This window comes from Bombina bombina, chromosome 1 (genome assembly GCF_027579735.1).
Source record: "Bombina bombina isolate aBomBom1 chromosome 1, aBomBom1.pri, whole genome shotgun sequence".
NCBI lineage: Eukaryota > Metazoa > Chordata > Amphibia > Anura > Bombinatoridae > Bombina > Bombina bombina.
The window spans coordinates 487957814-487985680 of NC_069499.1; the positions used below are offsets into that span (position 1 = coordinate 487957814).

General features: G+C 39.4%; 1 protein-coding gene across 1 annotated transcript in view; it reads left to right on the forward strand.

Annotated features, from left to right (window-relative positions):
* NCKAP1 (NCK associated protein 1) overlaps positions 1-25726 on the forward strand; it is a 472154-nt gene extending 446428 nt beyond the window's left edge. The window contains exons 27-31 of the mRNA XM_053698543.1: positions 5862-5955; positions 7684-7800; positions 21869-21978; positions 23798-23887; positions 24552-25726. Of these exons, the coding sequence (XP_053554518.1) occupies positions 5862-5955; positions 7684-7800; positions 21869-21978; positions 23798-23887; positions 24552-24668 (528 nt within the window). The 3' untranslated portion in view covers positions 24669-25726. The remainder of the gene's footprint in view (positions 1-5861; positions 5956-7683; positions 7801-21868; positions 21979-23797; positions 23888-24551) is intronic.
* The last annotated feature ends 2141 nt before the right edge of the window (positions 25727-27867 follow it).

The following is a 27867-nucleotide window of genomic DNA, read 5'->3' on the forward strand; positions in this document are numbered from 1 at the left end:
TCATTTGTTTTCAGACAGACAATATCACAACAGTGGCATATGTCAATCATCAGGGTGGGACTCACAGTCCCCAAGCTATGAAAGAAGTATCTCGGATACTTGCTTGGGCGCAATCCAGCTCCTGTCTAATCTCTGCGGTGCATATCCCAGGTGTAGACAATTGGGAGGCGGATTATCTCAGCCGTCAGACTTTACATCCAGGGGAGTGGTCTCTCCATCCAGATGTGTTTTCTCAGATTGTTCAGATGTGGGGTCTTCCAGAGATAGATCTCATGGCCTCTCATCTAAACAAGAAACTTCCCAGATACCTGTCCAGGTTCAGGGATGTTCAGGCAGAAGCAGTGGATGCGCTGACACTTCCTTGGTGTTATCATCCTGCTTACATTTTCCCGACTCTAGTTCTCCTTCCAAGAGTGATCTCCAAAATCATCATGGAACAATCGTTTGTGTTGCTGATGGCTACAGGATGGCCACACAGGTTTTTGTATGCGGATCTGGTTCGGATGTCTAGTTGCCAGCCTTGGCCACTTCCGTTAAGGCCGGACCTACTGTCTCAAGGTCCGTTTTTCCATCAGGATCTCAAATCATTAAATTTGAAGGTATGGAAATTGAACACTTGGTACTAAGTCATAGAGGTTTCTCTGACTCAGTGATTAATACTATGTTACAAGCTCATAAATCTGTCTCTAGAAAGATTTATTATAGAGTTTGGAAGACTTGCATTTCATGGTGTTCTTCTCTTAAATTCTCTTGGCATTCTTTTAGAATTCCTAGAATTTTACAGTTTCTTCAGGATGGTTTGGATAAGGGTTTGTCTGCAAGTTCCTTAAAGGGACAAATCTTTGCTCTTTCTGTTTTATTTCACAGAAAGATTGCTATACTTCCTGATATTCACTGTTTTGTACAGGCTTTAGTTCGTATTAAGCCTGTCATTAAATCAATTTCTCCTCCTTGGAGTCTTAATTTGGTTCTGAAGGCTTTACAGGCTCCTCCATTTGAGCCTATGCATTCTTTGGACATTAAACTACTTTCTTGGAAATTGTTGTTCCTTTTGGCTATCTCTTCTGCTAGAAGAGTTTCTAAGCTATCTGTGCTTTCTTGTGTGTCTCCTTTTCTGATTTTTCATCAGGATAAGGGAGTTTTGCGGACTTCTTTTCAATTTTTACCTAAGGTTGTGAATTCTAACAACATTAATAGAGAAATTGTTGTCCCTTCCTTGTGTCCTAATCCTAAAAATTCTTTGGAAAGATCCTTACATTCTTTGGATGTGGTAAGAGCTTTGAAATATTATGTGGATGCTACTAAAGATTTCAGGAAGACTTCCAGTCTATTTGTTTTATTTTCTGGTCCTATGAAAGGTCAGAAGGCTTCTGCTATTTCCTTGGCTTCTTGGTTGAAACTTTTGATTCATCAAGCTTATTTGGAGTCGGGTCAGGCCCCACCTCAGAGAATTACAGCTCATTCTACTAGATCAGTCTCCACTTCGTGGGCCTTTAAGAATGAAGCTTCAGTTCATCAGATTTGCAAAGCGGCAACTTGGTCCTCTTTGCATACATTTACTAAATTCTTTTGTTTTGATGTATTTGCTTCTTCAGAAGCAGTTTTTGGTAGAAAAGTTCTTCAGGTAGCTGTTTCAGTTTGATTCTTCTGCTTTTGATTTGAGTTTTTTTCTTTCATTTATGAGAATAAACTTATTTTTTGGGTTGTGGATTAATTTTTTAAGCGGAAAATGGCTGTTTTTATTTTTATCCCTCCCTCTCTAGTGACTCTTGCGTGGAGTTCCACATCTTGGGTATTGCTATCCCGTACGTCACTAGCTCATGGACTCTTGCCAATTACATGAAAGAAAACATAATTTATGTAAGAACTTACCTGATAAATTCATTTCTTTTATATTGGCAAGAGTCCATGAGGCCCACCCTTTTTATGGTGGTTATGATTTTTTGTATAAAGCACAATTATTTCCAAATATCTTTTGTTGATGCTTTCTACTCCTTTCTTTATCACCCCACTGCTTGGCTATTCGTTAAAATGAATTGTGGGTGTGGTGAGGGGTGTATTTATAGGCATTTTGAGGTTTGGGAAACTTTGCCCCTCCTGGTAGCATTGTATATCCCATACGTCACTAGCTCATGGACTCTTGCCAATATGAAAGAAATGAATTTATCAGGTAAGTTCTTACATAAATTTTGTTTTTGTTCAGCAAGGTCATTACATGTCCACAATAGACTTACAGGACGCTTATCTTCATATTCCGATTCATCCAGTTCACTATCGGTTTCTGAGATTCTCTTTTCTAGACAAGCATTTCCAATTTGCCGCTCTTCTATTTGGCCTAGCGACAGTTCGAAGAATCTTTTCAAAGGTTCTCGGTGCCCTTCTATCAATTATCAAAGGGCAGGGTATTGCAGTGTTTCCTTATTTGGACGATATCTTGGTACTGGCTCAATCTTTTAATTTAGCAGAATCTCACACAAATCAACTAGTGTTGTTTCCTCAAAGACATGGTTGGAGGATCAATGTACCAAAGAGTTTCTTGATTCCTCAGACAAGGGTCACCTTTTTAGGTTTCCAGATAGATTCAGTGTCCATGACTCTGTCTTTAACAGACAAGAGATGAACGAAATTGGTTTCAGCCTGTCGAAACCTTCAGTCTCGATCATTCCCTTCAGTGGCTATGTGCATGGAAGTTTTAGGTCTCATGACTGCAGCGTCGGACGTAATCCTCTTTGCTCGTTTTCATATGAGACCTCTGCAGCTTTGCATGCTGAATCAATGGTGCAGGGATTATACTCGGATATCACAATTGATATACTTACATCCCAACATTCAACTCTCTCTGTCTTGGTGGTTGGACCATCATCAGATTATGCAAGGGCCTCTTTTGTTCGACCTTCCTGGACTGTAGTCTCGATAGATGCAAGTCTTTCAGGTTGGGGAGCTGTCTGGGGTCTCTGGCAGCACAAGGGGTTTGGAAACCTCAAGAGGCAAGGTTACCAATCAATATTTTAGAACTCCGTGCTATTTGCAGGGCTCTTCAGGCTTGGCCTTTATTAAAGAGAGAACTGTTCATTCGCTTTTAGACAGACAATATCACAACTGTGGCATATGTCAATAATCAGGGAGGGACTCGCAGTCCTTTAGCAATGAAAGAAGTATCACAGATACTTTCTTGGGTGGAATCCAATTCCTGTCTAATTTCTGCGATTCATGTCCCAGGTGTAGACAATTTGGAAGCGGATTATTTCAGTCGTCAGACTTTACATCCAAGGAGTGGTCTCTCTATCCACATGTGTTTTTTCAGATTGTACAGATGTGGGGTCTTCCAGAAAGAGATCTGATGGCTACCCATCTAAACATGAAACTTCCCAGATACCTTTCCAGGTCCAGGGATCCTCAGGCGGAGATGGTAGATGCGTTAGCAGTTCCTTGGTCTTACTAACTTGCTTATATTTTTCCACCTCTAGTTCTTCTTCCAAGGGTGATCTCCAAGATCATAATGGAACAATCACATGTATTTCTGATAGCTCCAGCATGGCCTCACAGGTTTTGGTATGCGGATGTCCAGTTGCCAACCTTGGTCACTTCCTTTAAAGGGACATAAAACCCAAAAAATTTCATTCATGGTTTAGATAAACATAACATTTTAAACAACTTTCTAATTTACTTCTATTATCAAATTTTCTTTGTTTTCTTTTTATCCTTTGTTAAAAAGCCGAAATGTAAGCTCAAGAGTGTGCACATGTCTGCAGCACCATTTAGCAGCAGTTTTGCAACAATGTTATACATTAGCAGGAGCACTAGATGGCAGCACTATTTCCTGTCATGTAGGCTTCAGGCACGCGCACTCTACCTACCTAGATATCTCTTCAACAAAGAATAACATAAGAATGAAATAAATTTGATAATAGAAGTAAATTGGAAACTTTTTAAAAATGGTATTCTCTATCTGAATCATGAAAGAAAATTTTGGGGTTTAATGTCCCTTTAAGGCTAAACCTTCTGTCTCAAGAGCTGTTTTCCCATCAGGATCTCAAATCACTAAATATGAAGGTATTGAAATTGAACGTTTAGTGCTCATAGAGGTTTCTCTGACTCAGTGATTAATACTATGTTGCAGGCTTGTAAGTCTGTTTCAAGGAAGATTTATTATCAGGTTTGTAAAACCCATATTTCATGGTGTTCTTCTTATAAATTCTCTTGGCATTTTTTTAGACTTCCTAAAATTTTACAGTTTCTTCAGGACAGTTTGGATAAAGGTTTGTCTGCAAGCACTTTGAAGGGACAAATCTCTGCTCTTTCTGTTTTATTTCATAGAAAGATTGCTAAGCTTCCTGATATTCACTGTTTTGTTAAGGCTTTAGTCCGTATCAAGCCTGTTATTAAGTTTATTTCTCCTACATGGAGTCTTAATTTGGTTTTGAAGGCTTTGCAGGCTCCTCATTTTGAGCATATGCATTCTTTGGATATTAAACTACTTTCTTGGAAAGTGTTGTTCCTTATGGCTATCTCTTCTGCTAGAAGAGTTTCTGAATTATCTGCTCTCTCTTGTGAGTCTCCTTTTCTGATTTTCTATCAGAAAAGGAGAATGCGGACTTCGTTTAAATTTCTTCCTAAGACTGTGAATTCTAACAACATTAGCAGGGAAATTGTTGTTCCTTCTTTGTGTCCGAATCCTAAGAATTCTCTGGAGAAATTGTTACATTCTTTGGATGTGGTAAGAGCTTTGAAATACTATGTTGAGGCTACTAAGGATTTCAGGAAGACTTCTAGTCTATTTGTTGTCTTTTCTGGTTCTAGGAAAGGTCAGAAAGCCTCTGCCATTTCTTTGGCATCTTGGTTAAAGCTTTTGATTCACAAGGCTTATTTGGAGGCGGGACAGTCTCCGCCTCAGAGAATTACAGCTCATTCTACTAGATCAGTTGCCACTTCGTGGGCTTTTAAGAATGAAGCTTCAGTTGATCAGATTTTCAAAGCAGCAACTTGGTCTTCTTTGCATACATCTACTAAATTTTACCATTTTGATGCATTTGCTTCTTCTGAAGCAGTCTTTGGTAGAAAAGTTCTTCAGGCAGCTGTCTCAGTTTAATTCATCTGCTTATATTTTAAGTTTTTTTCCTGAAATTTATAGAAAAACTTATTTTTTGGTTTGGATTTAATTTCTCAGCGGAAATAGCTGTTTTTATTTTATCCCTCCCTCTCTAGTGACTCTTCTCTGGACTTCCACATCTTGGGTATTTTATCCCATACGTCACTAGCTCATGGACTCTTTCCATTTACATGAAAGAAAACATAATTTATTTAAGAACTTGATAAATTAATTTCTTTCATAATGGCAAGAGTCCACGAGGCCCACCCTGTTTTTGGTGGTTATTTTTGTATAAAAGCACAATATTATTTTCCAGTTCCTCTTTTTTTGTATGCTTTTTTACTCTTTTTTTTTTACACCTCACTACTTGGCTAAATGTTAAAGTAAGGTGTGAGTGTGGTGTGAGGTGTATTTATAGGCATTTTGAGGTTTGGGAAACTTTGCCCCCTCCTCGTAGGAATGTATATCCCATACGTCACTAGCTCATGGACTCTTGCCATTATGAAAGAAATGAATTTATCAGGTAAGTTCTTAAATTATTTTTTTTTACAGCTTATATATATTTCTTTGAGAGCTTAGCTTTGGGGAACTATTCTCATCATCAGTGATCTTTGTTTACTACCTCCAGGAAATCTAAATGATGCTTGCAGCATCTGAGTGAGACTTTGCCTATGTGTTTAATCAATTTCTGTTTTTTATTTCTGTTCTTTTCCACTGTTAAAAAACAAAACAAAAAAACCTCTTATTGATCCTTATCTTATTTATTTATCAGGTTGCTATGAATGTTTATGAGCTTTCTTCTGCGGCTGGATTACCTTGCGAAATAGATCCAGCCCTTGTTGTTGCATTATCATCTCAGAAATCTGGTAGGTTTTTTGTTTTTACTTTATTTCTTTTTATTGTGATTTAAAAAAGCAAGCACTTAATTTCCTCTTTTTGCCCCTCCCCATAAATCAAAATGAGTAGTAGAAGAGCAAATGTTTGTGTCAGAGTTGTTCCAAATAAAAAGTGAGATAAATGAAGTAAGGCGGAGGATGAGTTATTGCTGATTGGTTAGTGGAACTGGGAAGCAATAAGCAAAACATTAATCAATGTCTATTTTACATTAAAGGGACATAAAACTTGAAAGTGATACAGAGTAACTGTAAAATACTGCCAAGGAAATATAACCTGAACATCTCTATGTAAAAAAGGAAGATATTTTACCTCAAATTTTCTTCAGCTCACCAGAGTAAGTGCTGTGTAAACAGTTATACTTCAGCTGCTGTCCAGCTGCACGTAAAAAAAAAAAGGAAGAAATGAACAACAGCCAATCAGCATCAGCTGTGCTGGGGTCATGAACTGTGATGTCATGAGATTTCATAGTGAACTTCCTTAAACTGAATAGGGAAATAACATGAGTGTGCATGAGGCACACTCCCTTGCAGGTCCCGAGACAGGCATACTGATTTGCTGCTTAACAATGGAGTGTGAATAGGACATTTTGAGGTAAAATATCTTTCTTTTTTACATAGAGATGTTCAGGTGATATTTTCTAGTCGGCTTTTTGCAGCTATGCTGCATCACCTTCAAGTGCTTCAACATTTGGGTATCATGTCCCTTTAAACTGAATAGGAAAATAACCTGACTGTGCCTGCACATGACAGATGCACACTCCCTAGTAAGTCCTGGGACAAGCTTCCTGACTGGATGTTTAAGTCTCTTTACAGTGTGGTGTGAAATACTTAGCAAATTTTGAGGTAAATATCTTCCTTTTTTACGTAGAGATGTTCAGGTGATATTTTCTAGTCGGCTTTTTACAGCTATGCTACATCACTTTCATGTGCTTCAACATTTGGGTATCATGTCCCTTTAATTATATATTCTTACTATGTAGTTAATACATTTTTTTCTTTTAATTTATAAGAAATTTAATGTAATTGACCCAGTTCCACCCATCCAGTAGTAAATTACGTCACCATGTGGCTTGGTACCAGCAAATGCATGTGGCATACTTAATTTAAAGTAAGGTATTGCTCTCAGATGATAAACATGGCAAGGGCGGGAGGGTTTAAAATCTACAATATAATTATTTAATGCATTCTGCTAAACACCTAATAATGTTTAATATGTACAGTATATTGACATTTTAACATGACATTTAAAGGGGCAGTAAACAACTTGAGATTTTTATATAAAGTGTATTGGTTATGTACTGTAATTTGCAATATACTTTCATTAATAATTTTGCCCTTTTTTATGAAATTTAGCTTAGAAGCTCCCAGTTTAACACTTTTTGATTAGGTTGACTGGGACACCCAGTGAATGCAGACACTCCCTCCCCCCCTTCCTTTGCATATGAAAATACCCTTTACACAAACAGGAGAAAGGTGGATTAGGTATACATCAGTATACTTCTAAAATTTGGGGCTTGGTTAGGAGTCTGAAAATCAGTGCAATGTTATTTAAAAATAAGCAAAACTATACATTTTTCAAAAATAAAACTGTATGGGCCATATAAATGGATCATCTACAAAACATTTATGCAAAAAAAAATCTAGTGTATAATGCCCCTTTGATTTAGGTATAATAATCTCTGTCTAACTCCATTACAGAAACCATCAGCCCTGAAGAAGAATATAAAATTGCCTGTCTTCTTATGGTGTTTGTGGCTGTTTCATTGCCTACTTTAGCCAGTAATGTGATGTCACAATACAGCCCTGCAATTGAAGGTAAGAATAGAGTTTTTTTAACTCTTTGTATAAACTGATTTTGTTCCACTTTTCTTTGGTATGTATTTGTATATATGTGTGTGTATATATTTAAACCCACAAAAAAAGGGTCTTGATGGTCCTAAGATTCTTCAATACAAACTGTGAGAAATAAGAAGATCAACAAGATATTGCTTCCAAATCAAGAATTGCATTACAATTGGGATCCTTGCTATCTGTTTGCATTCTTTTTTGGATGTTTAAACTCATCCTATACCTTGTGGTTTTGGTCACTCTTATAGCACTTATGATGAACCAGAAATTCCAATCATCCATTATATGTTGGTTCAGTCACTGCTACAAGTTTGTGTGGTGAAGGACCATTGTGTTCTAACCTAATTGGAACATTTTTATGGGAAGACATGAGATTCTGGAGATTATTTGATTAGAAAGTGTGGAAAGTGACCACCATTATGTTTTGTCAAACAGAGATTCCTGGGTAAAATAGCATTTCTCCAACATTGGTGTGTCCGGTCCACGGCGTCATCCTTACTTGTGGGAATATCTCTTCCCCAACAGGAAATGGCAGAGTCCCAGCAAAGCTGTCCATATAGTCCCTCCTAGGCTCCGCCCACCCCAGTCATTCTCTTTGCCGTTGCACAGGCAACATCTCCACGGAGATGGTTAAGAGTATGTGGTGTTTAGTTGTAGTTTTTTTAATTCTATTATTAAGAGTTTGTTATTTTAAAATAGTGCTGGTATGTACTATTTACTCTGAAACAGAAAAAGATGAAGAGTTCTGTTTGTGAGAGGAAGATGATTTTAGCAGACAGTAACTAAAATCGTTTGCTGTTTCCACATAGGACTGTTGAGATGAAGTAACTTCAGTTGGGGGAAACAGTTAGCAGACTTTTCTGCTTAAGGTATGACTAGCCATATTTCTAACAAGACTGTGTAATGCTGGAAGGCTGTCATTTCCCCTAATGGGGACCGGTAAGCCATTTTCTTAGACTCAAACAGAATAAAGGGCTTAATATGGGCTATAAAACTGGTAGACACTTTTATGGGCTAAATCGATTGCTTTATTTGGGCATTTTATACATGTTTATGCTTGTAATTCACACTTATAAGCTTGGGGAACGTTTTTTAACGTCAGGCACTGTGTTAGACACCTTTCCAGTCAGGAAGGGCCTTCCCAGTTGTAGGCTGAGCCTCATTTTCGCGCCATTACTGCGCAGTTACTTTTGAGAGCAAGACATGCAGATGCATGTGTGAGGATCTGAAAGTAGTTGGAAAAGTTCCTAGAAGGCTTCATCTGGTATCGTATTCCCCCCTGGGTTTGGTAAAGTCGCAGCAAAGGCTGTAGCTGGGACTGTAGAGGGGTTAAAACTGTAACCGGCTCCGGTTTCTTTATTTTAAAGGTTAAAGCTCTGAAAATTGGTGTGCAATACTTTGAATGCTTTAAGACACTGTGGTGAAAATTTGGTAAATTTTGAACAATTCCTTCATACTTTTTCACATATTCAGTAATAAAGTGTGCACTGTTTAAAATTTAAAGAGACAGTAACTGTTTTGTTTTAAAACGGTTTTTGTACTTTCTTGACAAGTTTAAGCCTGTTTAACATGCCTGCACCTTCAGATAAGCTATGTTCTATATGTTTGAAGATCAATGTGTGTCCCCCTTCAAAATTGTGTGATAATTGTGCCATAGCGTCCAAACAAAGTAAGGACAGTATTGCCACAGATAGTAAAGTTGCCCAAGATGATTCATCAGATGAAGGGAGTAGACATAGTTCTACACCAGTTTTGCCCACGCAGGAGGCCCCTAGTACTTCTAGCGCGCCAATGCTTATTACTATGCAACAATTAACGGCAGTAATGGATAACTCCATAGCAAATATTTTATCCAAAATGCCTGCATATCAGAGAAAGCGTGATTGCTCTGTTTTAAACACTGTAGAGCAGGAGGGCGCTGATGATAATTGCTCTGTCATACCCTCACACCAATCTGAAGGGGTCATGAGGGAGGTTTTGTCGGATGGGGAAATTTCAGATTCAGGTAAAATTTCTCAACAGGCAGAACCTGATGTTTTGACATTTAAATTAGAGCATCTCCGCGCACTGCTTAAGGAGGTGTTATCTACTCTGGATGATTGTGACAACCTGGTCATTCCAGAAAAATTATGCAAGATGGACAAGTTCCTAGAGGTTCCGGTGCACCCTGACGCTTTTCCTATACCCAAGCGGGTGGCGGATATAGTGAATAAGGAGTGGGAGAAGCCCGGCATACCTTTTGTCCCCCCTCCTATATTTAAGAAATTATTTCCTATGGTCGACCCCAGAAAGGACTTATGGCAGACAGTCCCTAAGGTCGAGGGGGCAGTTTCTACTTTAAACAAGCGCACTACTATTCCTATCGAGGATAATTGTGCTTTCAAAGATCCTATGGATAAAAAAAATGGAGGGTTTGCTTAAAAAGATTTTTGTACAGCAAGGTTACCTCCTGCAACCCATTTCGTGCATTGTTCCTGTCACTACAGCAGCGTGGTTCTGGTTCGAGGAACTAGAAAAGTCGCTCAGTAGAGAGACTCCGTATGAGGAGGTTATGGACAGAGTTCACGCACTCAAGTTGGCTAATTCTTTTATTTTAGATGCCGCTTTGCAACTAGCTAGATTAGCGGCGAAAAATTCAGGGTTTGCAATTGTGGCGCGCAGAGCGCTTTGGCTAAAGTCTTGGTCAGCGGATGTATCTTCCAAGACAAAATTGCTTAATATCCCCTTCAAGGGTAAGACTCTCTTTGGGCCAGAATTGAAAGAGATTATTTCAGACATCACTGGGGGAAAGGGCCATGCCCTCCCACAAGATAGGCCTTTCAAAGCCAAGAATAAGTCTAATTTTCGTTCCTTTCGCAATTTCAGGAACGGACCGGCCTCTAACTCTGCATCCTCTAAACAAGAGGGTAATGCCTCTCAAACCAAACCAGCCTGGAAACCGACGCAAGGCTGGAACAAGGGTAAGCAGGCCAAGAAGCCTGCTGCTGCTAACAAAACAGCATGAAGGAGTAGCCCCCGATCCGGGACCGGATCTAGTAGGGGGCAGACTCTCTCTCTTTGCTCAGGCTTGGGCAAGAGATGTTCAGGATCCCTGGACACTAGAAATAGTTTCTCAGGGTTATCTTCTGGAATTCAAGGAACTACCCCCAAGGGGAAGGTTCCACATGTCTCACTTATCCTCAAACCAAATAAAGAGACAGGCATTCTTACAGTGTGTAGAAGACCTGTTAAAGATGGGAGTGATACACCCAGTTCCAACGGCGGAACAAGGAATGGGATTTTACTCAAATCTGTTTGTAGTTCCCAAAAAAGAGGGAACTTTCAGACCAATTCTGGATTTAAAGATCCTAAACAAATTTCTCAGAGTACCATCGTTCAAAATGGAAACCATTCGAACGATTCTACCCACAATCCAGGAAGGTCAATTTATGACTACCGTGGATCTAAAAGATGCGTATCTACATATTCCTATCCACAAAGAACATCATCAGTTCCTAAGGTTCGCCTTTCTGGACAAACATTACCAGTTTGTGGCCCTCCCATTCGGGTTAGCCACTGCTCCAAGGATTTTCACAAAGGTACTCGGATCCCTTCTAGCGGTTCTAAGACCAAGGGGCATTGCAGTAGTACCGTACTTGGACGACATTCTAATACAAGCGTCGTCTCTTTCAAAGGCAAAGGCTCACACAGACATCGTTCTGGCCTTTCTCAGATCTCACGGATGGAAGGTGAACATAGAAAAAAGTTCCCTGTCTCCGTCGACAAGAGTTCCCTTCTTGGGAACAATAATAGATTCTTTAGAAATGAGGATTTTCCTGACAGAAGTCAGAAAGTCAAAACTTCTAAACGCTTGTCAAGTTCTTCATTCTATTCCTCGTCCTAACGTAGCTCAGTGCATGGAAGTAGTAGGATTGATGGTTGCAGCAATGGACATAGTTCCTTTTGCGCGAATTCATCTAAGACCATTACAACTGTGCATGCTGAAACAGTGGAATGGGGACTATACAGACTTGTCTCCAGTGATTCAAGTAGATCAGAAGACCAGAGACTCACTCCGTTGGTGGCTAACCCTGGACCACCTGTCCCAGGGAATGAGCTTCCGCAGACCAGAGTGGGTCATCGTCACGACCGACGCCATGTCATCGGTTCCACCATGGAAGCTACCTTTGAGACAGGATCTTCTTGTACAGGGTCCAGTCGAACATCCAAATCTGGTCTCCCTCCAGCTGACGGCTTGGAAATTGAACGCTTGATTCTATCAAAGCGTGGGTTTTCAGATTCTGTGATAGATACTCTAGTTCAAGCCAGAAAACCGGTAACTAGAAAAATTTACCATAAAATATGGAAAAGATATATCTGCTGGTGTGAATCCAAGGGATTCTTATGGAATAAGATCAAAATCCCTAAGATCCTTTCCTTTCTACAAGAGGGTTTGGATAAAGGATTATCAGCGAGTTCTCTAAAGGGACAGATTTCTGCTTTATCTGTCTTATTACACAAACGACTGGCAGCTGTGCCAGATGTTCAAGCATTTGTTCAGGCTCTGGTTAGGATCAATAAATAAAAAGAGAGAAGCGCTCAACCTGGGAACGAACAATAGCATAATAGCTTGTTCTATGGCTAGTTACCACCCTAGAAGCAGCCTCTTTTTGCTCAATATGTGCCTTTCACAGAGAAAAACTTTCCTGTAGCATATCAGTCTGATCCTGACTTCACAGTACAGTCCAGCCCCGAAATACCAGGCAATCCCTCTCTGAACAAGAGAAACAGCAAAACCCCAGACATACGTTTCGGCCTATTGTGGGCCTTGTCAGTGAGGTGCAGCCATATCCCTCTAGGCACACTGAGCAACGGGTCCACGTCTGGATTCCTGCATCACACTTAGGGAGACTTCCCTAAGTGTCATAATTTGCATAAATAAAAAGAGAGAAGCGCTCAACCTGGGAACGAACAATAGCATAATAGCTTGTTCTATGACTAGTTACCACCCTAGAAGCAGCCTCTTTTTGCTCAATATGTGCCTTTCACAGAGAAAAACTTTCCTGTAGCATATCAGTCTGATCCTGACTTCACAGTACAGTCCAGCCCCGAAATACCAGGCAATCCCTCTCTGAACAAGAGAAACAGCAAAACCCCAGACGTACGTTTCGGCCTATTGTGGGCCTCGTCAGTGAGGTGCAGCCATATCCCTCTAGGCACACTGAGCAACGGGTCCACGTCTGGATTCCCGCATCACACTTAGGGAGACTTCCCTAAGTGTCATAATTTGCATAAATAAAAAGAGAGAAGCGCTCAACCTGGGAACGAACAATAGCATAATAGCTTGTTCTATGGCTAGTTACCACCCTAGAAGCAGCCTCTTTTTGCTCAATATGTGCCTTTCACAGAGAAAAACTTTCCTGTAGCATATCAGTCTGATCCTGACTTCACAGTACAGTCCAGCCCCGAAATACCAGGCAATCCCTCTCTGAACAAGAGAAACAGCAAAACCCCAGACGTACGTTTCGGCCTATCTGGTTAGGATCAAGCCTGTTTACAGACCTTTGACTCCTCCCTGGAGTTTAAATCTAGTTGTTTCAGTTCTTCAAGGGGTTCCGTTTGAACCTCTACATTCCATAGATATTAAGTTGTTATCTTGGAAAGTTTTGTTTTTGGCTGCTATTTCTTCTGCTAGAAGAGTTTCTGAGTTATCTGCTCTGCAGTGTTCTCCGCCCTATCTGGTGTTCCATGCAGATAAGGTTGTTTTGCGTACTAAGCCTGGTTTTCTTCCAAAGGTTGTTTCTAACAAAAATATTAACCAGGATATAGTTGTTTCTTCTTTGTGTCCAAATCCAGTTTCAAAGAAGGAACGTTTGTTACACAATTTAGACGTAGTCCGTGCTCTAAAATTCTATTTAGAAGCTACAAAAGAGTTCAGACAAACTTCTTCTCTGTTTGTCGTCTATTCTGGTAAAAGGAGAGGTCAAAAAGCGACTTCTACCTCTCTTTCCTTTTGGCTTAAAAGCATCATCCGATTGGCTTACGAGACTGCCGGACGGCAGCCTCCAGAAAGAATCACAGCTCACTCCACTAGGGCTGTGGCTTCCACATGGGCCTTCAAGAACGAGGCTTCTGTTGATCAGATATGTAAGGCAGCGACTTGGTCTTCACTGCACACTTTTGCCAAATTTTACAAATTTGATACTTTTGCTTCTTCAGAGGCTATTTTTGGGAGAAAGGTTTTGCAAGCCGTGGTGCCTTCTGTTTAGGTAACCTGATTTGCTCCCTCCCTTCATCCGTGTCCTAAAGCTTTGGTATTGGTTCCCACAAGTAAGGATGACGCCGTGGACCGGACACACCAATGTTGGAGAAAACAGAATTTATGCTTACCTGATAAATTACTTTCTCCAACGGTGTGTCCGGTCCACGGCCCGCCCTGGTTTTTTAATCAGGTTTGATGAATTATTTTCTCTAACTACAGTCACCACGGCACCCTATAGTTTCTCCTGTTTTTTTTTCCTCCTGTCCGTCGGTCGAATGACTGGGGTGGGCGGAGCCTAGGAGGGACTATATGGACAGCTTTGCTGGGACTCTTTGCCATTTCCTGTTGGGGAAGAGAGATTCCCACAAGTAAGGATGACGCCGTGGACCGGACACACCGTTGGAGAAAGTAATTTATCAGGTAAGCATAAATTCTGTTTTCTCATTTGTCTTTATTGGTCATGTGATACCAGATGTCTGAAGATCCATGTGTGTTGGAAACATTTAGCCACCAACATTTGAAGAAAAATTTAATTGGAAGACACATATTGGGGAGTGATTAGTACAGATTTCAGTCATCAATAATCTCTAGTCAAAGCCCCATCCATGCAAGGGGAATAGTTTTTTTTTGTCTCAGTTACTGTATTGAAATTGAGAGCTATAAGTGTTGCTTTAATGTCTCAGGAGTCTCCGGAAAGCGCACATGCCTAAGGGATGATGGATGGACAACGTCTAAGTAATGTCCTAAGCGGCATGTCCTCTGTACTATTTGAAGCCTCCATAACTTTGTCTAGTTTATAATCACAGCTCAAAATTCTCTGTAAGATAGTGTTCTAAACTACAGAAAAGGAAAAAGTAATTCTGCCAAATGGGTGTAGAATATCTCATTTCTTGAACTAAGCCATAGGGGAGAACTAGAAGCGATGACCCTTAAAATAGGGATAAACAAGTTTATCCAAAAGGAGCAGGCATAAACATTAGGAGCTAAAATGTTTTGGCTTGATAGAACAAAAAATAAAATTCTACCAAAACAACGATATACCCTCTTTGCTTTCCTAACACACAGCAATCAAGGAGTTAAAATAACTGCAGCTGTGATGATTAGAGCACATAGGCAATAAACAGGATATAACACTACTGCATTAACTCAATGATTGCCTGGAACACACTCATAAACAATTTCTCTTGTAAGGTGTATCCAGTCCACGGATCATCCATTACTGGGATATTCTCATTCCCAACAGGAAGTTGCAAGAGGACACCCACAGCAGAGCTGTAATATAGCTCCTCCCCTAACTGTCATAGCCAGTCATTCTCTTGCAACTCTCAACAAGCAAGGACGTTGTAGGAGAGAGTGGTTAAATATAGCTAGTTTATTTTCTTCAATCAAAAGTTTATTTTTAAATAGTACCGGAGTTGTGCTATTTTATCTCAGGCAGTAAATAGAAGAAGAATCTGCCTGAGGTTTCTATGATCTTAGCAGATTGTAACTAAGATCCATTGCTGTTCTCACATATGTCTGAGGGGATTACACAGATGAGGTAACTTCAGCGAGAGAATGCCGTGCAGTTTATTCTGCTATCAGGTATGTGCAGTTATAATTTTTTCTAGAGATGGAAAACACTAGAAATTGCTGCTGATACCGGATTTATGTAAGTTAAGCCTGAATACAGTGATTTAATAACGACTGGTATCATGCTTACTCCCAGGGGTAATACCCTTATGATATTGCAATATAAAACGTTTGCTGGCATGTTTAATCGTTTTTATATATGCTTTGGTGATAAAACTTTATTGGGGCCTAGTTTTTTCCACATGGCTGGCTTAAATTTTGACTAGAAACAATTTCCACTGTTGTAGTATAAAAGTTACAGTTGGTGCAGTTAAAATTACAAACTGTGACATCCAGCTTCCCTCAAAGGCCCTCTGAATGCTATAGGACATCTCTGAAGGGCCCAAAGGCTTTCCAAAGTCGTTTATTGGGGAAGGTAGGGCCACAGCTTGCTGTGACAGTTGGTTGTGACTGTTAAAAAAACGTCTATTTCGTTTTTTTGATCCGTTTTTTGAACTAAGGGGTTAATCATCCATTTGCAAGTGGGTGCAATGCTCTGTTAGCCTATTATACACACTGTAAAAATTTTGTTTGATTTACTGCATTTTTTCACTGTTTTTCAAATTCTGACAAAATTTGTTTCTCTTAAAGGCACAGTACCGTTTTTTATATTTGCTTGTTAACTTGATTTAAAGTGTTTTCCAAGCTTGCTAGTCTCATTGCTATTCTGTATAAACATGTCTGACATAGAAGAAACTCCTTGTTTATTATGTTTAAAAGCCATGGTGGAACCCCCTCTTAGAATGTGTACCAAATGTACTGATTTCATTTTATGCAATAAAGATAATTTTCTGTCTTTAAAAAAATTATCACCAGAGGAATCTGACGAGGGGGAAGTTATGCTGACTAACTTTCCCCACGTGTCAGACCCTTTGACTCCCGCTTAAGGGACTCACGCTCAAATGGCGCCAAATACATCTAGGTCGCCCATAGCGTTTACTTTACAAGACATGGCGGCAGTCATGGATAATACACTGTCAGCGGTATTAGCCAGACTACCTGAACTTAGAGGTAAGCGAGATAGCTCTGGGGTGAGACAAAATGCAGAGCATACTGACGCTTTAAGAACCATGTCTGATACTGCCTCACAATATGCAGAAGCTGAAGAAAGAGAGCTTCATTCAGTGGGTGATGTTAATGACTCAGGAAAGATATCTGATTCTAATATTTCTACATTTAAATTTAAGCTTGAACACCTCCGCGTGTTGCTTAGGGAGGTTTTAGCTGCTCTGAATGACTGTGATACCATTGCAGTGCCAGAGAAATTGTGTAGACTGGATAAATACTTTGCAGTGCCGGTGTGTACTGATGTTTTTCCAAATACCTAAAAGGTTTATAGAAATTATTAATAAGGAATGGGATAGACCAGGTGTGCCGTTCTCTTCCCCTCCTATTTTTAGAAAAATGTTTCCAATAGACGCCACCACACGGGACTTATGGCAGACAGTCCCTAAGGTGGAGGGAGCAGTTTCTACTCTAGTAAAGCGTACTACTATCCCTGTCGAGGACAGTTGTGCTTTTTTTTTATAGATCCAATGGATAAAAAATTAGAGGTTACCTTAAGAAAATATTTATTCAACAAGGTTTTATTCTACAGCCCCTTGCATGCATTGCCCCTGTCACTGCTGCTGCGGCGTACTAATTTGAGTCTCTGGAAAAGGCTTTACAGGTAGCGACTCCATTGGATGACATACTAGGCAAACTTAGAGCACTTAAGCTAGCCAATTCTTTTATTCTGATGCCATTGTTCATTTGACTAAACTAACGGCTAAGAATTCTGGTTTTGCTATACATGCGCACAGAGCGCTATGGCTTAGATCATGGTCAGCTGACGTGAATTCAAAATCTAAGCTACTTAACATTCCCTTCAAGGGGCAGACCCTATTCGGGCCTGGTTGAAGGAGATTATTGCTGATATCACTGGAGGAAAAGGTCATGCCCTTCCTCAGGACAGGTCCAAAATCTAGGGCCAAACAGTCTAATTTTCGTGCCTTTCAAAACTTCAAGGCAGGTGCGGCATCAACTTCCTCTAATAATAAACAAGAGGGAACTTTTGCTCAATCCAAGACGGTCTGGAGACCAAACCTGACCTGGAAAAAAGGTAAGCAGGTAAAAAAGCCTGCTGCTGCCTCTAAGACAGCATGAAGGAACGGCCCCCTATCCGGGAACGGATCTAGTAGGGGGCAGACTTTCACTCTTTGCCCAGGCGTGGGCAAGAGATGTTCAGGATCCCTGGGCGTTGGAAATTATATCCCAGGGATATCTTCTGGACTTCAAAGCTTCCCCCCAAAAGGGAGATTTCACCTTTCACAATTATCTGCACACCAGATAAAGAGAGAGGCATTCTTACACTGTGTACGAGACCTCCTAGTTATCGGAGTGATCCATCCAGTTCCAAAGGAGGAACAGGGACAGGGTTTTTTTTTTCAAATCTGTTAGTGGTTCCCAAAAAAGAGGGAACCTTCAGACCAATTTTAGATCTAAAGATCTTAAACAAATTCCTCAAAGTTCCGTCGTTCAAGATGGAAACTATTCGTACCATCCTACCACTGATCCAGGAGGGTCAATATATGACTACAGTGGATCTAAAGGATGCTTATCTTCACATTCCGATACACAAAGATCATCATCGGTTTCTCAGGTTTGCCTTTCAAGACAGGCATTACCAGTTGTAGCTCTTCCCTTGGGATTAGCTACAGCCCCAAGAATCTTTACAAAGGTTCTAGGGTCGCTTATGGCGGTCCTAAGGCCGCGGGGCATAGCAGTAGCCCCTTATTTAGACGACATCCTGATACAGGCGTCAAACTTCCAAATTGCCAAGTCTCATACGGACGTAGTACTGGCATTTCTGTGGTCGCATGGGTGAAAAGTGAACGAGGAAAAGAGTTCTCTATCCCCACTCACAAGAGTTTCCTTTCTAGGGACTCTGATAGATTCTGTAGAAATGAAAATTCACCTGACGGAGTCCAGGTTATCAAAGCTTCTAAATTCCTGCCGGGTTCTTCATTCCATTCCGCGCCCTTCGGTGGTTCAGTGTATGGAAATAATCGGCTTAATGATAGCGGCAATGGACATAGTGCCGTTTGCACGCTTACATCTCAGACCGCTGCAACTATGCATGCTCAGTCAGTGGAACGGGGATTACACAGATTTGTCCCCTCAACTGAATTTGGACCAAGAGACCAGGGATTCTCTTCTCTGGTGGCTATCTCGGGTCCATCTGTCCAAAGGTATGACCTTTCGCAGGCCAGATTGGACAATTGTTACGACAGATGCCAGCCTTCTAGGTTGGGGTGCAGTCTGGAACTCCCTGAAGGCTCAGGGATCATGTACTCAGGAGGAGTCTCTCCTTCCATTAAATATTCTGGAACTAAGAGCGATATTCAAGGCTCTTCAGGCTTGGCCTCAGTTAGCAACTCTGAGGTACATCAGATTTCAGTCGGACAACATCACGACTGTAGCTTACATCAACCATCAAGGGGGAACGAGAAGTTCCCTAGAGATGTTAGAAGTTTCAAAAATAATTCGCTGGGCAGAGATTCACTCTTGCCACCTATCAGCTATCCATATCCCAGGTGTAGAGCACTGGGAGGCGGATTTTCTAAGCCGTCAGACTTTTCATCCGGGAGAGTGGGAACTCCATCCGGAGGTATTTGCACAACTGATTCATCGTTGGGGCAAACCAGAACTGGATCTCATGGTGTCTCGCCAGAACGCTAAGCTTCCGTGTTACGGATCCAGGTCCAGGGATCCCAAGGCGACACTGATAGATGCTCTAGCAGCGCCCTGGTCTTTCAACCTGGCTTATGTGTTTCCACCGTTTCCTCTGCTCCCTCGACTGATTACCAAGATCAAGCCGGAGAGAGCATCTGTGATTCTGATAGCACCTGCGTGGCCACGCAGGACCTGGTATGCAGATCTAGTGGACATGTCATCCTTTCCACCATGGTCTCTGCCTCTGAAACAGGACCTTCTACTTCAGGGTCCTTTCAACCATCCAAATCTAATTTCTCTGAGGCTGACTGCCTGGAGATTGAACGCTTGATTTTATCAAAGCGTGGCTTCTCCGAGTCAGTTATTGATACCTTAAGACAGGCACGAAAGCCTGTCACCAGGAAAATTTACCATAAGGTATGGTGTAGATATCTTTATTGGTGTGAATCCAAGGGTTACTCATGGAGTAAGGTCAGGATTGCTAGGATATTATCTTTTCTCCAAGAAGGTTTGGGAAAAAGGATTGTCAGCTAGTTAAGCGTCTGGCAGATGTTCCAGACGTTCAGGCATTTTGTCAGGCTTTAGTTAGAATCAAGCCTGTGTTTAAACCTGTTGCTCCACCATGGAGCTTAAACTTGGTTCTTAAGGTTCTTCAAGGAGTTCCGTTTGAACCTCTTCATTCCATAGATATCAAGCTTTTATCTTGGAAAGTTCTTTTTTTGTTAGCTATTTCCTCGGCTCGTAGAGTCTCTGAGCTCTCTGCCTTACAATGTGATTCTCCTTATCTGATTTTTCATACGGATAAGGTAGTCCTGCGTACCAAACCTGGGTTCTTACCTAAGGTGGTATCTAACAAGAATATCAATCAAGAGATTGTTGTTCCATCCTTGTGTTACACAATCTGGACGTGGTCCGTGCTTTAAAGTTTTACTTACAAGCTACTAAAGATTTTCGTCAAACATCTGCTTTGTTTGTTGTCTACTCTGGACAGAGGAGAGGTCAAAAGGCTTCGGCAACCTCTTTTTCTTTTTGACTAAGAAGCTTAATCCGCTTAGCCTATGAGACTGCTGGACAGCAGCCTCCTGAAAGGATTACAGCTCATTCCACTAGAGCTGTGGCTTCCACTTGGGCCTTTAAAAATGAGGCTTCTTTTGATCAGATTTGCAAGGCGACGACTTGGTCTTCGCTTCATATTTTTTCAAAATTTTACAAATTTGATACTTTTGCTTCTTCGGAGGCTATATTTGGGAGAAAGGTTTTACGGGCAGTGGTTCCTTCCATTTAAGTTCCTGCCTTGTCCCTCCCTTCATCCGTGTACTTTAGCTTTGGTGTTGGTATCCCACAAGTAATGGATGATCCGTGGACTGGATACACCTTACAAGAGAAAACACAATTTATGCTTACCTGATAAATTTATTTCTCTTGTGGTGTATCCAGTCCACGGCCCGCCCTGTCATTTTAAGGCAGGTCATTTTTAAATTTAAACTACAGTAACCACTGCACCCTATGGTTCCTCCTTTCTCGGCTTGTTTTCGGTCGAATGACTGGATATGACAGTGGGTGTCCTCTTGCAGCTTCCTGTTGGGAATGAGAATATCCCACAAGTAATGGATGATCCGTGGACTGGATACACCACAAGAGAAATAAATTTATCAGGTAAGCATAAATTGTGTTTTCCAGTGTATGAGTTCAGGTCAGATGTTTTTGGGGTATGCTGTTCCTGTGGGCCTCGTGCACTGGTAGTTGAAGGGTAAAGGGAATAGGGATGGCGTCCTGAACTGACCTAGAGATCCTGCAGCCAGGAAGAGGTCACCCCACTAACCTGTGCTAGTGCAAGTTGTACAAAGAGGTGAGGTATAGCTGGGAGCTTAGTAACTATTCCCTTCTAAGGATCAAGGCCAAGGCAATTTTCTGATCACCATTTTGTAGGTGGCACCTGTGATTTGCCAAGCAATGTTGAGAGGAATCCTCTCAACATTGCCAGGTTTATTCCCTGACAATATAAAATGTCTATTCATCTGCCCAAAAAATATGCTTCTGTTTTACTGAGTAAATAAACTATTGATTATATTAATCTAAACATATATATATTTACAGTGTTCCTCACAGAAAAGTTTGCCAGCCGGGTGGCATTATGAAGTAGCTGGGTGAAGGCTGAGTTATACTTTAATTTAGCCAAAGCACAGATAAATTGCATAATTTAAAAATAAATTAATTTAAGCAGAAAAAAATTAAACTTTTAATATTAACTAGTGCAATATTGGCTTAAATTTTAACCGGGTGGTCAGTAAAATCAGGCGGGTGGTGCACCCACTAAAAAGGTCCTGAGGAGAACACCATTTCTATCCAGTAGGCCACCAAGCAAGTTGACTACATTTTATTTGACACTGCTGCCTTTTTGTGGTCTTACATAGATAATATAAAAATATAAAATATTTTACTTTCACTAATGTTTTCTTTGATTATTAGGTCATTGCAACAACATACATTGCCTTGCAAAAGCGATTAATCAGATTGCTGCTGCTTTATTCACAATTCACAAAGGGAGCATTGAAGATCGCCTTAAAGAGTTCTTGGCTGTAAGTAGATCATTATACATTTTTTGCTAACTTTTTCAGTCATATTAATGAAACGCGTATCAGTACCAACTGGAATTTAAATTATTTTAAAGGATCACCAAAGTCATAATTTAAACTTTCATGATTCAGATGCAACCCACAATTTTAAACAACTTTCCAATTCACTTTCACTATCAAAATGTGCACAATCTTTTTATATGCACGCTTTCCGAGTCACCAACTCCTACTGAGCATGTGCAAAAATTCCCACTATATAATTGTATATGCATTTTGTGATTGACTGATATAGGTCATGTGATGCAGGGGAAAGGTAAATGGAACTAACTGGGATTTATCAGAAACAATCTACTACTCATTTGAAACTGTTTTTGCATTTACTTTTTATTATGCATTTATTGATGCTATTCTATTATGAATATAAAGTGTCCTACTTGATTGTTCTCAACAGAAAATGTGCCTATTAAATAGTTTGAGGAGAACACAATCAGTTTTTGCTCTGTAATGTATTTAACCAGTGTAAAGGGAAACTGAAACACACAAATATGCTCAAATATGACATCATTTAGTTATATTATTGTAAGAGGCATAAAACACTTTGATATTGTGATATACAATGCTTTATTTAGTTTGTTGGAGACGTTAATCTTGTGTCTCCTTTTTGCCAACCAGATTTTTTCTTTCAGGATTCAGATAGAACATACAATTTTAAACAAATTTCCAATTTATTTATATATAAGATTTGCTTCATTTTCTTGATATCCTTTTCTGAAGGAGCAGCAATGCACTACCGAGAGCTAGCTGAACACACATAATCACCCAATCACAATAGGCAAATGTGTGCAGGCCACTATCAGCAGCTAGCTCCCACTAGTGTTAAATATGTACATATTCTTTTTTTTTTTTTAACAATGGATACCAAGAAAACAAAGTACATTTAAAAATAGAAGTGAATTTAAAAGTGTCTTAAAATTAGATGTTCTATTTGAATCATGCAAGTTTATTTTTGACTTTCCTATTCCATCTAAGATTATTCGTATTTTTCAGTCTTTATTCTTTTTTTCCTTTTTTTCAAACCGTACAGAGATTGGGTCTACCCTGTTTATAACATCTTTATACTGCATAGACAGCCAGAAATATATAAAAATATGTTAAAGGGACTGTCTACTCCCAATAATCCCTTTATTACCCATTCCCCAGTTTTGCATAACACGGTTATATTAATACACTTTTTACCTCTGTGATTGCCTTGTATCTAAGCCTCTGCAGACTGCCCCCTTATTTTAGTTCTTTTGACAGATTTGCGTTTTAGCCCACCAGTGCTGACTCATAAGTAACAATGGGAGTGAGCACAATGTTATCTATATGGCATTAATGAACTAAAGCTGTCTAGCTGTGAATAACTGTCAAAATGCATTGGGATAAGAGGCGGCATTCAGGGGCTTAGAAATTAGCATAGAAGCCTACCTAGCTTTAGTTTTCAACAAAGAATACCAAGAGAACAAAGCAAATGGTATGATAAAAGTAAATTGGAAAGTTGTTTAAAATTACATGCCCTATCTGAATCACGAAAGTTTATTTTTGACTAGATGGTCCCTTTAACATCAACCTTTTTCCTGAATGTTTTCAATGACTAAGTGTCTGTATAGTTGTTATGTTGCACAGATAAGAAAAGAACATTGCGAGAAGTTGGTTTTATTTGTCAGAAAAAGAAGTGTCTTTCAAAAACAGTTCTACTGGGATAGAAGTAGTACAAAGAGTTATAAATTGTATCTGGTCACCTGTGTGTGTGCTTATGCATAACATTATGAATGTTTCACAGCTTGCATCATCCAGCTTACTGAAAATTGGCCAAGAGACTGATAAAACAACCACAAGGAACAGAGAGTCAGTTTATTTGCTGCTAGACATGGTAAGTCCTCAAACCGGACAACATTACTTAAACTGCTGTAGATCATGGCTAATTAAAGCGTTTGCTGTGCAACCCTGCAGATGGTTACAGAGTAGGAGATGTATAAAGCTACTTATGATGTGCTTATTATCTATACACCCCTTCTCGCACTAGCTGCTGTATGTATACCCAACACGTTGTCATTTGTTTATGGTTAACATTTATGTTTTGAGAGTTAAAGGGACAGGAAACCTAGCAAATAATGTTATATAATTCTGCACATAATGCAGAATTATATAACAGCTTACCGCCATGTTTCTAAAGCAAAGGGTTATATAGATATTTTGCAACGAAAACAGAACGCCGCTCCTGGCTCCACTGAGCGGGTCTGTTGCTTAGGAGAAGAAAACAGGCCCACTCAGTAGAGCCAGGAGCGGTGTTCAGTTTTCGTTGCAAAATATCTATATAACCCTTTGCTTTAGAAACATGGAGGTAAGCTAATGTTATATAATTCTGCACTATGTGCAGAATTATATAATATTATTTGCTAGTTTTACTGCCCCTTTAACAGCGCTTACTTTTCAATTTGTACAAAAGAAATATAATTTCTAGTGTTTGGGTTTTGTTTTTTAAAAACTTTAATGTTGTTATTGCACACATTTAACTCCCTTTTTGTGGTTGACAGATTGTGCAAGAATCACCATTCCTGACCATGGATTTGCTGGAGTCCTGTTTTCCATACGTCTTACTGAGAAATGCATATCATGCAGTTTACAAACAAAGTGTTACATCCTCGGCATAAATATTTCCATTGTTGAAATATGGCACAAACTTATGTTGCCTCTGTTTTACAAACAGTGGCATACGTTTACTTTTAATGGTTAAAAAAAAAAGAAAAGGAAAAAAAAATTGTGGCAGACACTTTCCTTATTCCATTGTCTCTTTGACCAGTGGTTTTCTTTATGCAGTTGTTATACCAGATAAGCTTGGTTGATTGCACTTCACTACAAAAAAAAGTTTATGAACTGTTAAAATCAAGAAAATAGAAAAAAATACTACTTTGGTTTTGTTTTTGGTATATGATCATGCAGAATATTATTGCTTGTTTATTTCAAAAATTGTATTTAGTGATTATTTTAGATGGTGATATAGGTGACTTCTATGTGTAAATTATTTCATATAGGGAGAATAATAATCTGTACCTTTTAAGTTCTTATTAATGACAATTTGGAAAAAGTGATTATGTGATTTCTGTGGAGTAAGTGCACCATTTCTTCATATTCCCATTGCAAAATATTGCTGAAATTTAAATTCTTAAAACAAAACAAAAACGCTAACAAATAACAATTTTCAGTGTTATTTAACGTCGCTGCATTTACAATACAGAACTCCTCCCTGATATTTTTAAACAGCAGCAAATGTTTGTAAAAAACATAGTATAATTTTTTTTAGACTAATCTCCATGATACTATCATGGCATTAACACTACCATTGTACCCTTATATATGGTATGATATAGCATTCTTATGCATTTATCTAATGTTGGTACATTTCTTTTCCCTTAACCACTTTTATATGTTTTAACTTTTTTGAAATTTCAAATGTAACTTCCATAACATACAATAAACACTAGACTGTATCAACCAATATCTGCTTTTGCCCTGTATATAAAATTGTTTTGTGATGTATTTTCAACCAATATGCAGACAAGGATGAGATACTCATGAAGAATTATGGATTATACGCATACAGTATGTTGAGACTATTTAATACTACTGAGACACATTTTTGGAAATCTTCAAGAGTGACTATTAAATTACATTTTATGAGAAAAAAATAAAAATGTTTTATTGTGTATAATTTGTGACTCTTGTTAAGGTTCATTAATACTTTGGTGGATGTGAAATTATGTTACTGTGTACTGTTATGCACATTCCAGAGACAAAATTTACGTTTCTTTCTTCTATGTGATTCTGTGACGCTTTTTATTTCTCTCCTTAAAATATTTAAAAAAAAAAGGTTAATAAACCAACTATGATCACTTTATTATGGCTATATAGTAATAGCATCATTTAATAGAGTAAGTCTTAACTGAGCATTCTAATTTGTTTGAGACTCTCTTACTCTTTAAATTGAAAGTAAACACCTTGGAAATGCAATTGTTGTGTTGCTGTAGAATATTTTACCAGTTAAGTCTTAATGTTTTTAAAACAAATTTTTACTGCAATTATTTATTTATAGCAAAACTCCACCCACAATTTTTGGTGGAGCCAGTCTTGACTGGTTATAATATTAGTAAAGCATGCATTGCTTTGCAGTTATTTGATAAAGCCAATTAGGGAAAGATGTAGCAGAGTTAGCCTTGACAAGTCAGCAGGTTGCATTTCAAGTTCTGGGAATTAGAAATTGCTTAATTTTCTGAGCTAAATTACATGAAAAGGGGTTGAAATAAATATTGAAAATATTGGTAAAATTGTTTTATTATACATAACTAAACATTTTATATAAGAAATCGCAAGGTGTTTACTGTCCAATATCTTATGTCTAGTTTTACCTTTCTCAAAGAAACAAGTAATCACTGCTCACAGTTCCCAATCTACTGGTGACCAACACTTTAAAGTGCCACTGCACTATCCTTATTCTTTTTTTTTATGTTCCTACATTTGAAGACATTAGCACAGTGTGGTGCTCCAGTCACAGTCAATGTTAGCTCTGTACAGGGTACTCTAGTTCCTCCATACCAAACTCACCAAACCATGTCTTCATGGACCTCTCTTTCTGAACAGAGCCTTCTTCAGTCTGTTGCCACAAAGTTAGAAGCACCCAATTGTCTAAACTATTGTTGTATCCTGTAGCCTTAGCATGACCCTTCACTGGAACAAAGGGGCCTAGCCTAATGCCTAAAAAACAACCCCAGACCATTATCCTTCTAACACCTAAGCTCCTGACATACAGATCTTGTGCTAATGTTGCTTCCATAGGCAGTTTGGAACTCTGCAGTGAGGTGATTTTTTTTGTGCTTCTGTTCTTTGCACCATCATTCTGTGAGTTTCCTTGGTCTACCACTTCATGTCTGGGTTGTTGTTGTTGCTCTTAGACCTTTCTACTTCACAATAATTATACTTACAGTTGACCAGGGCAGATCTAGTAGTTTTACAAACTGAATTTTAGAAAGGGGGCATCCTATGACAGTGCTACATTTAAAGTCACTTAGCTCTTTAGTAGGAAGGGGTTAAAACAGTTATAATAACACTCTGGAGACTCACAATGACTAACTTCTTTCATAAAGGTGGTGAGTGTCCATGATCCTTTACTCCTGGGAATAATACTCCTGGCCACTAGGAGGAGACAAAGATCCCAAAACTCAATGACCCCTTAAAACCCCTCCCATCTTACTGGAGCCTAGTCTTGTTTCTTCTACAAGATACGATGAGTCCACGGATTTCATCCTTGTGGGATATTAACCTCCTGCTAACAGGAAGTGGCAAAGAGCACCACAGCAGAGCTGTATATATAGCTCCTCCCTTCCCTCCACCCCCAGTCATTCTCTTTGCCTGTGTTTGTACTAGGAAGAGGTAAAGTGAGGTGTTTGTTTTAGTTTCTTCAATCAAGAAGTTTTTTTTTTTAAATGGTACCGGTGAGTACTGTTTCCCTCAGGGGGATATGGAAGAAGATTTCTGCTCTGAGGTTGATGATCTTAGCAGCTGTAACTAAGATCCTCGTTGGTTCCCACAGAGCTTCTGAAGGTAATACAAGAGACATGTTCAGTGTGGAGAACGGTATATGCTACAAGCAGCATTGAGGTATGTGCAGCCCTTTATTTCTGAGGAGACTTGGTATATCAGAACTGCCTGACATTTATTTCCCTGTAAGGGAAGGGGTAAGCAGTAGACCTGTTAAACAAAGGGGGTGTTACTGAAACCGGTGTCTTATTTTATTCAGTTGACATTTTGGGCCAAAAGATTTATAATGGACAGAGTGCTGAGTGCTACATTATAAGA